General features: G+C 26.7%; 1 protein-coding gene across 1 annotated transcript in view; it reads right to left on the minus strand.

Moving 5' to 3' along the window:
- LOC136071820 (synaptic vesicle glycoprotein 2C-like) overlaps positions 1 to 871 on the minus strand; it is a 49,102-nt gene extending 48,231 nt beyond the window's left edge. Inside the window, exon 1 of the mRNA XM_065797244.1 lies at positions 639 to 871. Within this exon, the coding sequence (XP_065653316.1) occupies positions 639 to 836 (198 nt within the window). The 5' untranslated portion in view covers positions 837 to 871. The remainder of the gene's footprint in view (positions 1 to 638) is intronic.
- Positions 872 to 16,388: the final 15,517 nt, after the last annotated feature.

The raw sequence follows: 16,388 nt of genomic DNA on the forward strand, positions 1-16,388 counted from the left end.
ACACCATTATAAAAATTTCATTATAAAATTGACAATTTTATTTAAACATTTAAACTTGCTGTGGTATTAAGAAATCCAAGCACATCACTTAATGAGTGATATAATACCAAAACATTATAACAATAAAGACTTGGAAAATAAAATTACCAATACTTCAAATCTTGTTACATCAAGCATATAAGAATTTAACCTCAGGTAATAAAATCAAAAGAAACTAAAAAGAATTTGCACTTTAGTTATTACAAGCACTAGAGGTTTTTTTAATTCAGCACATAGCAGTTATGAGAACTCACTTTGCAAACAAAATCTCTGCTACTAGTTTAACCAATACCTTGTTTCTTAAGATATGCTTAACACAAACCTATTTAGATCTAATTTAGATCTATGTTAAGTTCTGTGCTGTTTTTGAATTGATAGATGGTTTTAACAGCACAAATATTTTTTACAAAAAGAGCAGCAACTTCTACTATAGCAAAAAAACTTCAATTTTGCATGCAGAATATTTGAGTTAATAGCTGATATGATTTTTTAAAAATCATATCAGCTATTAACTAATAGAATAAAATAAATCTATAAGTTAAACAGAAAAGATATAAAATATTAAATATTTAAAAAAATTATATAACAAATTAAATAACCTGAATTTCTGCTGAATCAGACGCAATGGCCCATCCACAAATAAAAAGAAGCTTTATTTGAAAATATCCAAATCCACATGAGGCTACAGCATTTTCATATAAATCTGCTTCATCATAAACAACATTTTCTTCTTTTAATAATGATTTTGTTTCACTATTATTTATATCACTTTCCTGGGGATCATGACTTGAATACATCTTACAAAAAAGATATTCTATGTCATTTTTAAATCTGTAAAAAATAAACATTTTTAATTTCAATGTTAAACAAATTTTATTTAATGATAAACATTTAGATTTTTTTTTTTAATTATTTAAAATATTTTTAACTTTACACCTTCTATAGCAGATAAATTCTTATAAAACCAATTTAATAAAAATTAAATTTTTCTTTCATTGCCAGTTTCAAATAATTAATGGCACATAAAAATCTTAAATATCTAAAATCTATTACAAATTTAAAAAATTTTTTGTTTCATTTCTTCTAATAAATATTTCTTTTCTTTTTGCAGGATTTTTCAAAGAAATTAAATGATGAATAAGCTTCACATCACTTTTGACATTTTCTTTTTTTTTTCACTTTTAGCTATTGCTGTAAAATTTAATAATCTACACTCCTTCATTTTTTTTCTCACACTGGGGCAAGACAAGCAAACAAACAAACTGGAGTTTTATTTTTCTTTATTTTATTGAAATTGTAAATACAATCTTAATAATAGCGTATTATTTTATTTCTTTATTTGAAATGATTAAGAAAAATTGAAACTGGTTGCTAATATAAAATATAATTTTATTTTTAAAACCATTTTTGCTTTTGTAAGTTTTGTTTCTATTGTCTCAAGACATGCCAAATAGTTATATATAAAATTGTAATGTTGCATAAGTTAAAAGAATTATATCTAACTTAAAATTATATAACATAACTTATAGTTGCATAATTTATTTTAAAAAAGTTACATGTAATAAATTTTATTAAAAAAAAAATATTAAAAAAATTTTTCAACGCAGTTATTCAGCAAAGTCAAATATTTATTTTTAAAATTAATTTAATCAAAAACTTCAATAGCAATTTTAAGTAGATTACATAACCATATGGATTATTGATTTTGATATATAGATTTTTTTATTATAACTTAAGTATACAAATTTAAATCGTTTTTGACAAAAAAAAAAAGCATTTTTATTTAATTACAATTAACTCTAATAAAATCATGTAATAATATTACATAATTTTTTTAGAGTTAATTGTAATTAAATAAAAATGCTTTTTTTTGTCAAAAACTATTTAAATTTCCTTTCACATAAAAATGATTAAATAGCAATAATAATGATAGAAATTTATTTTTACATTTTTTAATACAATATTAAATTAGATTAAATTTGCATCAATATTAGTAATGTTGATGCAAATTTAATCTAATTTAAGATTGTATTTAAAAATGTAAAATAAATTTTTATAATTATTATTGCTTTTTAATCATTTTTATGTGAAAGGATCCAAGAACAGTATTTGCATAAATTTAATGAATAGTTTCATTTTCTTTAACGATAATCATCTAATTTATTATATAACTTTTAAATACAAAAGGATAGGAGCAAAAAGAAGTAACGCTTTTTTTGCGAACTTTGAGTAAATAATACTATTTTTTTAAAATTAACTATTACAAAATTGGTAATTTATTAAAAAAAAATTAATGTATTCATTTAAAATATTGTATGCGTAGATAATAAATGTATGCGTATACATACATTCGTGTACATAAACATTGAGAATAACAAGATTAATACTACTCTGTCATCATAATACGATATTTACGAGATTTAATACTTTAAATTTTGTGTAAAACCACACGAACACAGCTACGATTTACCTTGAGCATTCTAGGGAGACCTATGTCGAACAGTTTTTTCTAAATAAATAAAAAACACAACTATAAATATACAAATATAATTTATAAGTATACCATAGCCTGATTTCAGCAAAAAATGTTAATATTCAAAAGTTGGTTATTTTCTGGTGCGTGCTAATGAGTGCTAGGGTGAATTGATCGAAATATTTGCTTTTTTTTTTTTACGTACATTTACGTACAGTTCAGAGAGTTATTTAGGATGCTTTTCACCTTTCGCGCAAAAAAATTCAGCGAAAACCACCTTTGACAACAAATCACATAAAAAATCAAATAACTTTTGCAAAGGACCACATGACATGGAAAGAAGAGTGGCAACAAGTAGTATTTTCTGACGAAAAACTTTTTTTTTTTTGATGGGATGGATAGATGGAATTATTATTTTCACAATTTGCGTAAAAAAACAGTAACACAGCAACGACGTCAAATGGGTTGTGGTGGTGTAATCATTTGGTGTGCGATTTGGTATCAAGGTAAATCAAAAATTCATTTTATTGACGGAAAAATGAAGACTAAAGATTATCTTTTAATTGTTCAAGAATTTTTAATACATGAAGCATTTTTCAGCAAGATAATGCTAGCGCTCATACAGCTAAGATAGTAAAGGAATATTTCAACAGCAGTAAATTTGAAAAATTGAAGTGGTCAGCTAGATCTTCAAACCTGAACATTATTGAGAATGCTTGGGGACAGCTGTCACATATAGTGTTTAAAGGTGGTAAACAATATGGTTCACTAGCTGACTTGAAATCATTCATCGCATCTGCATGGGATGCAATTTTTTTTTTTTTTTTAGTTTACAATTATTAATCGTAATATAACAATATAACAATACATAAACTTGGTATCTGAAAGAAGATCCAAAAGATCTTGTCGTCAGAACCATATAAAATATACCAAACGTGTATATATAATATAATAAAAATACAATTGATTTAATAACTATTAACAATGTAGAATAAACAAAAACAGAAAATAATTTCAAAAATATTTATATATATTGTCAGTAGAAAGAATAAAGTTTTTTAATTTAGTTTTAAAAACAGAAAACGAAATTGACAAATCAAAATTTGGAACAACAATTTTGTTCCATAAATACGGTGCTCGATAGTTTATGCAAAATTGATTAAACTTTGCTTGACAAAAGGGTTCAATTATTAAATTATTATTTCGTAAAGTATATTTGTTTATAGCTTTATGGGTAAAAAGATCTTTAAAAATGAACAATGGTTGTTCACTTTTACAACGAAACATAAAACATAAAATATTATAGACATTGAGTTCGTAAACGTTAAGCGCTTTAACGTTTTTAAACAAAATATTAGAATTTTCAAAACATATTAAACGCATTGCGTGTTTCTGACGATGGTAGAGATTTCGTAACTTACTTTTAGAGGTACTTCCCCAAACAATATTGGCATAATTTATATAGCTATGTATAAATGAGTAGTAGAGTTGAATTCAATTTTGTTTATTTAGATAGTATCTGACCTTATATAGAATTCCAATACTTTTGGCCAATTTAGTAGAAATAAAGTCGATATGATACTTCATGTAATATTTTCATCAATGTAAATGCCTAAAAATCTTGTGACCGACTCCTTTTTTATTTCAATTTTATCAATGAAAAGTTTAGGTAAATTATTTGGTAAAAAACGCTTTTTTGCGAGGGAGTGGAAAAGGATCCATTTTGTTTTGTCAATGTTTAACGTTAACTTGTTGCACTTAAACCAGTTGGAGATGTGATTAAGTTCTTTATTCATATTTGAAAAAAGCTCATAAATGTCACTGTTTGACAGAAATAAATTAGTATCATCCGCAAAAATGATACTCATAAGGTTAGAAGCTTTATTTAAATCATTTATATAGACTAAAAACAAAAGTGGGCCTAGAATAGAACCTTGTGGAACACCACATTTTATGTCAATTAATTTTTCATTTTAAAAATAATTTCCATAGAAAACAAATTGTTTTCTATTTGTCAAATAACTTTTATACCATTTTATTAATTTGCCATTAATTCCATAAAATTTGAGTTTCTTAAGTAGAATTTTGTGATCGACCGTGTCGAATGCTTTTGATAGGTCAATGAAAATACCTAGTGTATATTGTGATCTACCAAATGAATTGGAAATTTCACGAATGAACTGTGTAATGGCTTGTTCAGTTGAACAATTTTTTTTAAAACCGAATTGATTTTTATATAGAAGTTTATTTAGATTAAGGTAATTGTATGTTCTATTGTATATAATTCTTTCTAAAATTTTCGAGAAGGTTGAAAGAACTGAGATAGGGCGATAATTACTAATATTTGATTTTTTTCCGTCTTTGTAAATTGGAGTAACTTTAGCTATTTTTAATTGGTCAGGGAATACACCTTGCTGTATAGATGCCCTGAACACTTTATAAAGAATACATTTTAAATTTTCAAAGCAATCTATGACTATGTTGCCATTTATTTCGTCCGCACCTGTAGCTTTGTTTCTTTTAAGAGATTTGTAAGCTCTCTCAAACTCATCAAAAGATAAGTCAGAATATAAATTATCTATAAAAAGCGAATTATTTATAGGCTCTAGGAAATCACTAAAAGTTTTTTCCGTAATTGGAATCTTATTTGCCAATTTAATTCCTATATCAATAAAATATTTATTAAACTCGTTTGCAATTTCGTTTGGTTCATATATATTTGTTTTATTTATTTTAATTACTTTAGGAAGGTAGTTTGAATTTGTTTTTTGTTTTCCGGTTATTTCTTTCAACGTTCTCCAAGTATTTTTTGAGTCGTTTTTAAATTTACTAATTAAATTTGAATAATAATTTTTTTTAAGTTTTTTACGAATTTTTTCAAATAAATGTTGGTAATTTTTATATTTTTGTTGGTTTTCATCTGATTTTGTTTTTAAATATTTTATATATAGTTTCTGTTTGATTTTAGAGGATTTTCTAAGTCCTTTGGTAATCCATGGACTATTCAAGGTTTTTTTTTGTTATTTGTTCACAAAGTGGAAAGTTTGCATTGTATATTGAGAAGAAAGTATCAAAGAACTTATTATATATTGTATTTGCGTCATCACTAAAGTTAATATGTTTCCAATGCAGAAGTGATAATTGATATTGAAAGGATTTTATATTGTTTTTGTTGAAGACACGTTTTTTTATTATATTTTGTCTTTCGGGGTTATTAGAGGATACAGTATGAATTGTAAGAAAAATGGGGAAATGATCGGATATGTCGGTTTTTATAATTCCTTTTTGTAATTTCTTATTATAAATATCTGTTGTAAAAATATTGTCAATCAACGTCGTTGAAGTTTTGGTTATTCTAGTAGGGCGATTAATTAAAGGAAGAGCTCCTGCCATAAATATTTCATCATAAAAACTTTTTACTTTTTTATCTTTACTATAAATTAGACAGTTCATGTTGAAATCTCCAATTATAAAAGTAATTTTGTTTTCTTTGCTACCTTTTTTTTTTGCAATTGACATTTCGTACATAAAAAAGTTGTATGGTTCTTTACCTTCTAGAATGATTGAAGTGATTCAAAAAAATGGTAGAAGTACCCACTATTGATTGTTTAAAATTTAGGTATCTTTTTATATAAATGACAATCTATAAGATTTTTTTCTAAAAGTGTCTTATAATTTTGTCGCACTAAAAAAACAGTTTTTGTTTTAACAAAATGCGAGGTTTAAAATAAATTTTTTCAAATGTTGTTTAGACTTGTAATCCTTTTGCTCTCAATTACTATAAAAGTTACTTTTTAAATATAAATGTATAGTAGAGTTTCATAAATATTTTTGAGTGTCTTATCATTATTTCGCGCAGTGTATACGTAATTATACGTATATGAACTGGATTATTACGCTAAAGTAAAAAAAATTAAAAAAGAAAGTTACTTATAAATAAAAATATGCGGACCTTTTTTTTTTTTTAGACCTTTTTAGCCCTCTCCTTGGCGAGTGACAAAACCCGCCCCTGAAAGCAAGTTAAATAAAATGTGGTAAAAAATAACATAAAAATACTTATTAAAAACGTTGTGATTTCATTTTTTGTTTGAATACCATAGTTTTTATTCATGTAAAACCTAAAATTGTTATTTAAAAAAAAAAAAAATCTTCTTTTTAAAATTTGTATAAAATTTTGCTTCTTTTGAGTACCAGTTTGACATTTTTAAATGAATGTTTTTTTTTAATAATATTAGGGACCTATCAAATGTTTGGGGGCTTTCACCTTCAGGGAGAATAATAAAATTTTGTAAAAAATATTTTACATAGTACCCTAATAATGGAATGGAAAAAACTTCAATCCCAGTGTTTTGAAAAAAAATTTGCATAGTGGACAACCCTAAAGTTTATGTTTTTTGGGTAAAAGTATAAGACTATATAAGATTTTTTGTTGCATTGTATGTTAAAGTTTTGATAAATTTTTCATAGGAAAGTCAGAGAATTTTTATAAGAGTCAGGGAAAAGTCATGAAAAATGAAAATGAAAATTTACTGAACACCCTGAATATATACATTTATATTAATTAACTACACTCATATTAAAATGATCAAAGGCATTCATATTCAACATGTTATTATCTAATAAATTGAGTAATCCTCGCAGTCATATTATGGGAAACATTGTATACATCGAATTCCTCTATTCATGAATATTATGTGTAGGAACATTAAAAAGCTGTCTAGATTTTGAGTCCAGATAATTGCAGTCTTTTGTAAAAGCTATGATTTTCAATGTTGCCCCAATAGCATTTTTATTATCGAATCCTTGGTGTAGTGAATTAATAGGAGTAAATTATAACTCAAGCTGGTATAAAAGACTTTTTTCAGCAAATTAATAAATATGGTAACCTAAAAATACAGTCAAATTATATTACACAAAAGAAACACAATAGTTATCAAGAAACAGTTGTAAGCAATAAGAATCAGCACATATATAGCCACACTAACAAGCAACAAGTAAGCTATACTTGCTCTGTCAGCAAGTATATAGCCACACTAACAAGCAACAAGTAAGCATCTATACTTTCACACTAACAATCTTGTTTTCCATTTTATCAAACTTATCATTAAATACTTTTAGTAATATATTTTCATGAATCTCTAGAAGCTACTTTACCAGTGAAAATTTCGCCATCTTTATTTTTTTAATAGTTGTTCGTCTTATAGCACGTCCATTCATGTTCACCACTTAAGCGTTTTTTTTATATAGTTCTTTTCTACACAATTTCGCTTATTCAAATTCAGGTTTGTTGATCAGCTCTCTTTTTTTCACAATCGAATCCAGTGACGGATCCAGTGGGGGTATCAGAATCTAAAATTCCTGAATTTTAATGAAATGAAGTTTCTTAGAAATGCTGGATTTTTTTTTTTAAGGAGACGCAAATGTGATTTCAAAATACAAAAATATTTCAACATCCCCCCTCCCTACCAAAAATTTCTGGATCATTGATCGAGTCAGCCATATATTTCTAACGCTAAGCAAATTTATCAGAACTTTTATTTAATAAACGCATTGCATTAATATATTCATTTTCTTCAGTCTGGTCATAGTAAACGACCAGGGTTGATATATGACCGGGGCCGAGGCCGGGTTTGATAAAATATAGGCAGGGCCGGGTTTGTGACCGAGGCTGCGTAAACATTGATACATCTTAAAGTACTTTTTTTTTTCAAAATTTATGTTTAATTTTGTATATATATGCATTTATAAACATCATTATAATCAACATGATCATCATCATGATCATGATCATCATCAGGCTTTAGCCTTCCTCTTTTATGGTGTTTCTCTAATCATGGTCAATGCTCAAACGAGCTGTCATCTCTATTACAATAAACCAAAACTCATTCTTGCTTGACTTCTTATTCAACAAGTTGCATCCTTTTACTGTATCTGTCCCTATTTATTAAATACTAGCTTAAATATATGCCAGAATTTAATAAATAGTAAATGTAACTATAAAATTATAATATATAAAAGACTATAAACATATTTCTGGACCCGGCTATCAACCCCTGCTAAACCTTACAATTTTGCCGGATTTGTAAAAGTCTCATTTTTAGCAGGGGCCGGGGCCCCGGTTGTTTACTACCTGGTCATCAATAGCAACTGGTAATTTATCTGCTGTTCTGATTGAGCTACTAGAAATTTTAAACATATTTAGGATTTTATAAACTTTTTTTGACTTACCGCCATCACTTGACTTTTACATCGGTATTTAAAAAAATGCCCAATACCAATTTGGATATTTTTTTTACGGTGGTCAATGGTAAAAAATTAGCGTTTTCCATTGAAAAAATTAATTTTTGTTTTATTAGCTAACGTTTTATAAAATTTACCTGGTTTTTTAACCATACATAACATGATATGGTTTTAATAATAAAAAATAGTTAAAAAAATTTGTTTTTTTGATTATTTACTTAGTTACGCCCCCTAGCAACCAATCTTTTTATTGATACATTTATCTAAGAACTAAATTTTAAATAGTCGTTTTTGTTTTTGGGTTTGTATAATTACTAAACCAGGCCCGTAGCAACCGTGGAGGCAGCTGGGGTATTAGCCTCCCCCCTGCATAATTTTTCATATAAATAATTTTGAAGTTAGTTTTTAGAAAAAAACGATTACGAATTAAGATATAATAGAAAAAAAAAGGGATAGAAAAGACCTAATTTGTTATCCGTATTTTAGGCGTAAGTTCCTTTGACAAAAAGCCCTCCTCCCCCACAGACGGATTAGGACTTTTCGAGGCCCGGGGCTAATTTTTTGGAAAAAAAAAAAAAATTTTTAATTAATAAATTGTTTTTAACCAGATATGCAATTAACTTCAAAATTTCAGGGTTGATTCCTTATAAATAGAACTGCAATACCTTACTAGAACTAACCTTAAACTTACCTTACTAGAACTAACCTTAAACTTACCTTACTAGAACTAACCTTAAACTTGTTTCCATTTAAATATATTTATATTTTACCAAAGGTTTTTGCATCAAAAATTTCTTTAAAATTAAAAAAACTGCCATTTTAAAAATGATAACTATTTTAAGTTTTTCTAGAAAGGTTTTGTTTATTACACTATAATCCATCAGTGCGGTAAGTTTTAGCTTCTAATGTCATAAAAAAGCTGAGAAAATGTAGTTTTCTTTTTTATTGATTTTTCTGCATGCAGGCCCGTAGCAACCGGGTGAGCAGCAGGGGCATTTGCCCCCAATAATTTTTTAAATAAATAATTTTAAAGAAATTGACTGAGAAATGACCAAAAAAAAAAAAGGTTCTTAAAACTATTTCGGGGTAGTACAGCCCCCCCCCCCATTATAATTTTTGTTCCTACGGCCCTGACATTAATGCTGAATCAGCATAAGAAAGAGTAAATAAATTTTTATTTCAGCATTTTAAATTAAATTAAGCATTATTTAGCCTTGCTACTTTGTTTGGTGGTAGAAAAAGTTAGAAATCAAAAATCATTTTTTTTACTATATAACCACCTTAATTTGGTAACCTTTCTTATTAAAATATATAGTAATTAAATCTTTTTGTGATTGAAATAAATCAAAATTAAATAAAAGCTTACGAAATGTTTTTTTGTTTTAATTACCTTGTTTGACTTGATAACATAGAGACAGTCAATAGGCGTACATTAATGCTAAGATAAAAACCGTTACAAAATAAACTATATCAAAAATCGTAAAGAAGACACAATGAAGATGACGTTAAATCGGCGAATTAAATCAAACACATACGCTTTAAATGTAAACATTTTTTTTCCTGCAGCCTGAATTAAAAACATTACAGGAATCATTTACCCAATCAGTCTTGAGGTGCTTAGTTAATTGTGGGTCATCTTATAAAATCAAATTTCTCTTATTTTCCGACCCAGTTTGTAATACTTTTCTTAAAAATTATTTTTACTTATAAAAAAATCATATTTTAAATAAACATAAGTTAAAATGAGAAGGAAAAAATTTAAAAAATTTTTTACTAAATTTTCTTGTTAAAAATTATTTTTGAAGCGATAAGGCATCTTTTTCTCACTATTACAATAAAAACATAGCTTCAAAACAAAACAAAAAGCAAATATTTCGATCAATTCACGATTTAAATTTGTATACTTAAGTATACAAATTTAAATCGTGAATTGATCGAAATAGTTGCTTTGTGTTTTGTTTTGAAGCTATGTTTTTATTGTAATAGTGAGAAAAAGATGCCTTATCGCTTCAAAAATAATTTTTAACAAGAAAATTTAGTAAAAAATTTTTTAAATTTTTTCCTTCTCATTTTAACTTATGTTTATTTAAAATATGATTTTTTTATAAGTAAAAATAATTTTTAAGAAAAGTATTACAAACTGGGTCGGAAAATAAGAGAAATTTGATTTTATAAGATGACCCACAATTAACTAAGCACCTCAAGACTGATTGGGTAAATGATTCCTGTAATGTTTTTAATTCAGGCTGCAGGAAAAAAAATGTTTACATTTAAAGCGTATGTGTTTGATTTAATTCGCCGATTTAACGTCATCTTCATTGTGTCTTCTTTACGATTTTTGACAAAAAAAAAAAGCATTTTTATTTAATTACAATTAACTCTAATAAAATCATGTAATAATATTACATAATTTTTTTAGAGTTAATTGTAATTAAATAAAAATGCTTTTTTTTGTCAAAAACTATTTAAATTTCCTTTCACATAAAAATGATTAAATAGCAATAATAATGATAGAAATTTATTTTTACATTTTTTAATACAATATTAAATTAGATTAAATTTGCATCAATATTAGTAATGTTGATGCAAATTTAATCTAATTTAAGATTGTATTTAAAAATGTAAAATAAATTTTTATAATTATTATTGCTTTTTAATCATTTTTATGTGAAAGGATCCAAGAACAGTATTTGCATAAATTTAATGAATAGTTTCATTTTCTTTAACGATAATCATCTAATTTATTATATAACTTTTAAATACAAAAGGATAGGAGCAAAAAGAAGTAACGCTTTTTTTGCGAACTTTGAGTAAATAATACTATTTTTTTAAAATTAACTATTACAAAATTGGTAATTTATTAAAAAAAAATTAATGTATTCATTTAAAATATTGTATGCGTAGATAATAAATGTATGCGTATACATACATTCGTGTACATAAACATTGAGAATAACAAGATTAATACTACTCTGTCATCATAATACGATATTTACGAGATTTAATACTTTAAATTTTGTGTAAAACCACACGAACACAGCTACGATTTACCTTGAGCATTCTAGGGAGACCTATGTCGAACAGTTTTTTCTAAATAAATAAAAAACACAACTATAAATATACAAATATAATTTATAAGTATACCATAGCCTGATTTCAGCAAAAAATGTTAATATTCAAAAGTTGGTTATTTTCTGGTGCGTGCTAATGAGTGCTAGGGTGAATTGATCGAAATATTTGCTTTTTGTTTTGTTTTGAAGCTATGTTTTTATTGTAATAGTGAGAAAAAGATGCCTTATCGCTTCAAAAATAATTTTTAACAAGAAAATTTAGTAAAAAATTTTTTAAATTTTTTCCTTCTCATTTTAACTTATGTTTATTTAAAATATGATTTTTTTATAAGTAAAAATAATTTTTAAGAAAAGTATTACAAACTGGGTCGGAAAATAAGAGAAATTTGATTTTATAAGATGACCCACAATTAACTAAGCACCTCAAGACTGATTGGGTAAATGATTCCTGTAATGTTTTTAATTCAGGCTGCAGGAAAAAAAATGTTTACATTTAAAGCGTATGTGTTTGATTTAATTCGCCGATTTAACGTCATCTTCATTGTGTCTTCTTTACGATTTTTGATATAGTTTATTTTGTAACGGTTTTTATCTTAGCATTAATGTACGCCTATTGACTGTCTCTATGTTATCAAGTCAAACAAGGTAATTAAAACAAAAAAACATTTCGTAAGCTTTTATTTAATTTTGATTTATTTCAATCACAAAAAGATTTAATTACTATATATTTTAATAAGAAAGGTTACCAAATTAAGGTGGTTATATAGTAAAAAAAATGATTTTTGATTTCTAACTTTTTCTACCACCAAACAAAGTAGCAAGGCTAAATAATGCTTAATTTAATTTAAAATGCTGAAATAAAAATTTATTTACTCTTTCTTATGCTGATTCAGCATTAATGTCAGGGCCGTAGGAACAAAAATTATAATGGGGGGGGGGGCTGTACTACCCCGAAATAGTTTTAAGAACCTTTTTTTTTTTTGGTCATTTCTCAGTCAATTTCTTTAAAATTATTTATTTAAAAAATTATTGGGGGCAAATGCCCCTGCTGCTCACCCGGTTGCTACGGGCCTGCATGCAGAAAAATCAATAAAAAAGAAAACTACATTTTCTCAGCTTTTTTATGACATTAGAAGCTAAAACTTACCGCACTGATGGATTATAGTGTAATAAACAAAACCTTTCTAGAAAAACTTAAAATAGTTATCATTTTTAAAATGGCAGTTTTTTTAATTTTAAAGAAATTTTTGATGCAAAAACCTTTGGTAAAATATAAATATATTTAAATGGAAACAAGTTTAAGGTTAGTTCTAGTAAGGTAAGTTTAAGGTTAGTTCTAGTAAGGTAAGTTTAAGGTTAGTTCTAGTAAGGTATTGCAGTTCTATTTATAAGGAATCAACCCTGAAATTTTGAAGTTAATTGCATATCTGGTTAAAAACAATTTATTAATTAAAAATTTTTTTTTTTTTTCCAAAAAATTAGCCCCGGGCCTCGAAAAGTCCTAATCCGTCTGTGGGGGAGGAGGGCTTTTTGTCAAAGGAACTTACGCCTAAAATACGGATAACAAATTAGGTCTTTTCTATCCCTTTTTTTTTCTATTATATCTTAATTCGTAATCGTTTTTTTCTAAAAACTAACTTCAAAATTATTTATATGAAAAATTATGCAGGGGGGAGGCTAATACCCCAGCTGCCTCCACGGTTGCTACGGGCCTGGTTTAGTAATTATACAAACCCAAAAACAAAAACGACTATTTAAAATTTAGTTCTTAGATAAATGTATCAATAAAAAGATTGGTTGCTAGGGGGCGTAACTAAGTAAATAATCAAAAAAACAAATTTTTTTAACTATTTTTTATTATTAAAACCATATCATGTTATGTATGGTTAAAAAACCAGGTAAATTTTATAAAACGTTAGCTAATAAAACAAAAATTAATTTTTTCAATGGAAAACGCTAATTTTTTACCATTGACCACCGTAAAAAAAATATCCAAATTGGTATTGGGCATTTTTTTAAATACCGATGTAAAAGTCAAGTGATGGCGGTAAGTCAAAAAAAGTTTATAAAATCCTAAATATGTTTAAAATTTCTAGTAGCTCAATCAGAACAGCAGATAAATTACCAGTTGCTATTGATGACCAGGTAGTAAACAACCGGGGCCCCGGCCCCTGCTAAAAATGAGACTTTTACAAATCCGGCAAAATTGTAAGGTTTAGCAGGGGTTGATAGCCGGGTCCAGAAATATGTTTATAGTCTTTTATATATTATAATTTTATAGTTACATTTACTATTTATTAAATTCTGGCATATATTTAAGCTAGTATTTAATAAATAGGGACAGATACAGTAAAAGGATGCAACTTGTTGAATAAGAAGTCAAGCAAGAATGAGTTTTGGTTTATTGTAATAGAGATGACAGCTCGTTTGAGCATTGACCATGATTAGAGAAACACCATAAAAGAGGAAGGCTAAAGCCTGATGATGATCATGATCATGATGATGATCATGTTGATTATAATGATGTTTATAAATGCATATATATACAAAATTAAACATAAATTTTGAAAAAAAAAAGTACTTTAAGATGTATCAATGTTTACGCAGCCTCGGTCACAAACCCGGCCCTGCCTATATTTTATCAAACCCGGCCTCGGCCCCGGTCATATATCAACCCTGGTCGTTTACTATGACCAGACTGAAGAAAATGAATATATTAATGCAATGCGTTTATTAAATAAAAGTTCTGATAAATTTGCTTAGCGTTAGAAATATATGGCTGACTCGATCAATGATCCAGAAATTTTTGGTAGGGAGGGGGGATGTTGAAATATTTTTGTATTTTGAAATCACATTTGCGTCTCCTTAAAAAAAAAAATCCAGCATTTCTAAGAAACTTCATTTCATTAAAATTCAGGAATTTTAGATTCTGATACCCCCACTGGATCCGTCACTGGATTCGATTGTGAAAAAAAGAGAGCTGATCAACAAACCTGAATTTGAATAAGCGAAATTGTGTAGAAAAGAACTATATAAAAAAAACGCTTAAGTGGTGAACATGAATGGACGTGCTATAAGACGAACAACTATTAAAAAAATAAAGATGGCGAAATTTTCACTGGTAAAGTAGCTTCTAGAGATTCATGAAAATATATTACTAAAAGTATTTAATGATAAGTTTGATAAAATGGAAAACAAGATTGTTAGTGTGAAAGTATAGATGCTTACTTGTTGCTTGTTAGTGTGGCTATATACTTGCTGACAGAGCAAGTATAGCTTACTTGTTGCTTGTTAGTGTGGCTATATATGTGCTGATTCTTATTGCTTACAACTGTTTCTTGATAACTATTGTGTTTCTTTTGTGTAATATAATTTGACTGTATTTTTAGGTTACCATATTTATTAATTTGCTGAAAAAAGTCTTTTATACCAGCTTGAGTTATAATTTACTCCTATTAATTCACTACACCAAGGATTCGATAATAAAAATGCTATTGGGGCAACATTGAAAATCATAGCTTTTACAAAAGACTGCAATTATCTGGACTCAAAATCTAGACAGCTTTTTAATGTTCCTACACATAATATTCATGAATAGAGGAATTCGATGTATACAATGTTTCCCATAATATGACTGCGAGGATTACTCAATTTATTAGATAATAACATGTTGAATATGAATGCCTTTGATCATTTTAATATGAGTGTAGTTAATTAATATAAATGTATATATTCAGGGTGTTCAGTAAATTTTCATTTTCATTTTTCATGACTTTTCCCTGACTCTTATAAAAATTCTCTGACTTTCCTATGAAAAATTTATCAAAACTTTAACATACAATGCAACAAAAAATCTTATATAGTCTTATACTTTTACCCAAAAAACATAAACTTTAGGGTTGTCCACTATGCAAATTTTTTTTCAAAACACTGGGATTGAAGTTTTTTCCATTCCATTATTAGGGTACTATGTAAAATATTTTTTACAAAATTTTATTATTCTCCCTGAAGGTGAAAGCCCCCAAACATTTGATAGGTCCCTAATATTATTAAAAAAAAACATTCATTTAAAAATGTCAAACTGGTACTCAAAAGAAGCAAAATTTTATACAAATTTTAAAAAGAAGATTTTTTTTTTTTTTAAATAACAATTTTAGGTTTTACATGAATAAAAACTATGGTATTCAAACAAAAAATGAAATCACAACGTTTTTAATAAGTATTTTTATGTTATTTTTTACCACATTTTATTTAACTTGCTTTCAGGGGCGGGTTTTGTCACTCGCCAAGGAGAGGGCTAAAAAGGTCTAAAAAAAAAAAAAGGTCCGCATATTTTTATTTATAAGTAACTTTCTTTTTTAATTTTTTTTACTTTAGCGTAATAATCCAGTTCATATACGTATAATTACGTATACACTGCGCGAAATAATGATAAGACACTCAAAAATATTTATGAAACTCTACTATACATTTATATTTAAAAAGTAACTTTTATAGTAATTGAGAGCAAAAGGATTACAAGTCTAAACAACATTTGAAAAAATTTATTTTAAACCTCGCATTTT

Source organism: Hydra vulgaris, chromosome 05 (genome assembly GCF_038396675.1).
Source record: "Hydra vulgaris chromosome 05, alternate assembly HydraT2T_AEP".
Lineage (NCBI taxonomy): Eukaryota > Metazoa > Cnidaria > Hydrozoa > Anthoathecata > Hydridae > Hydra > Hydra vulgaris.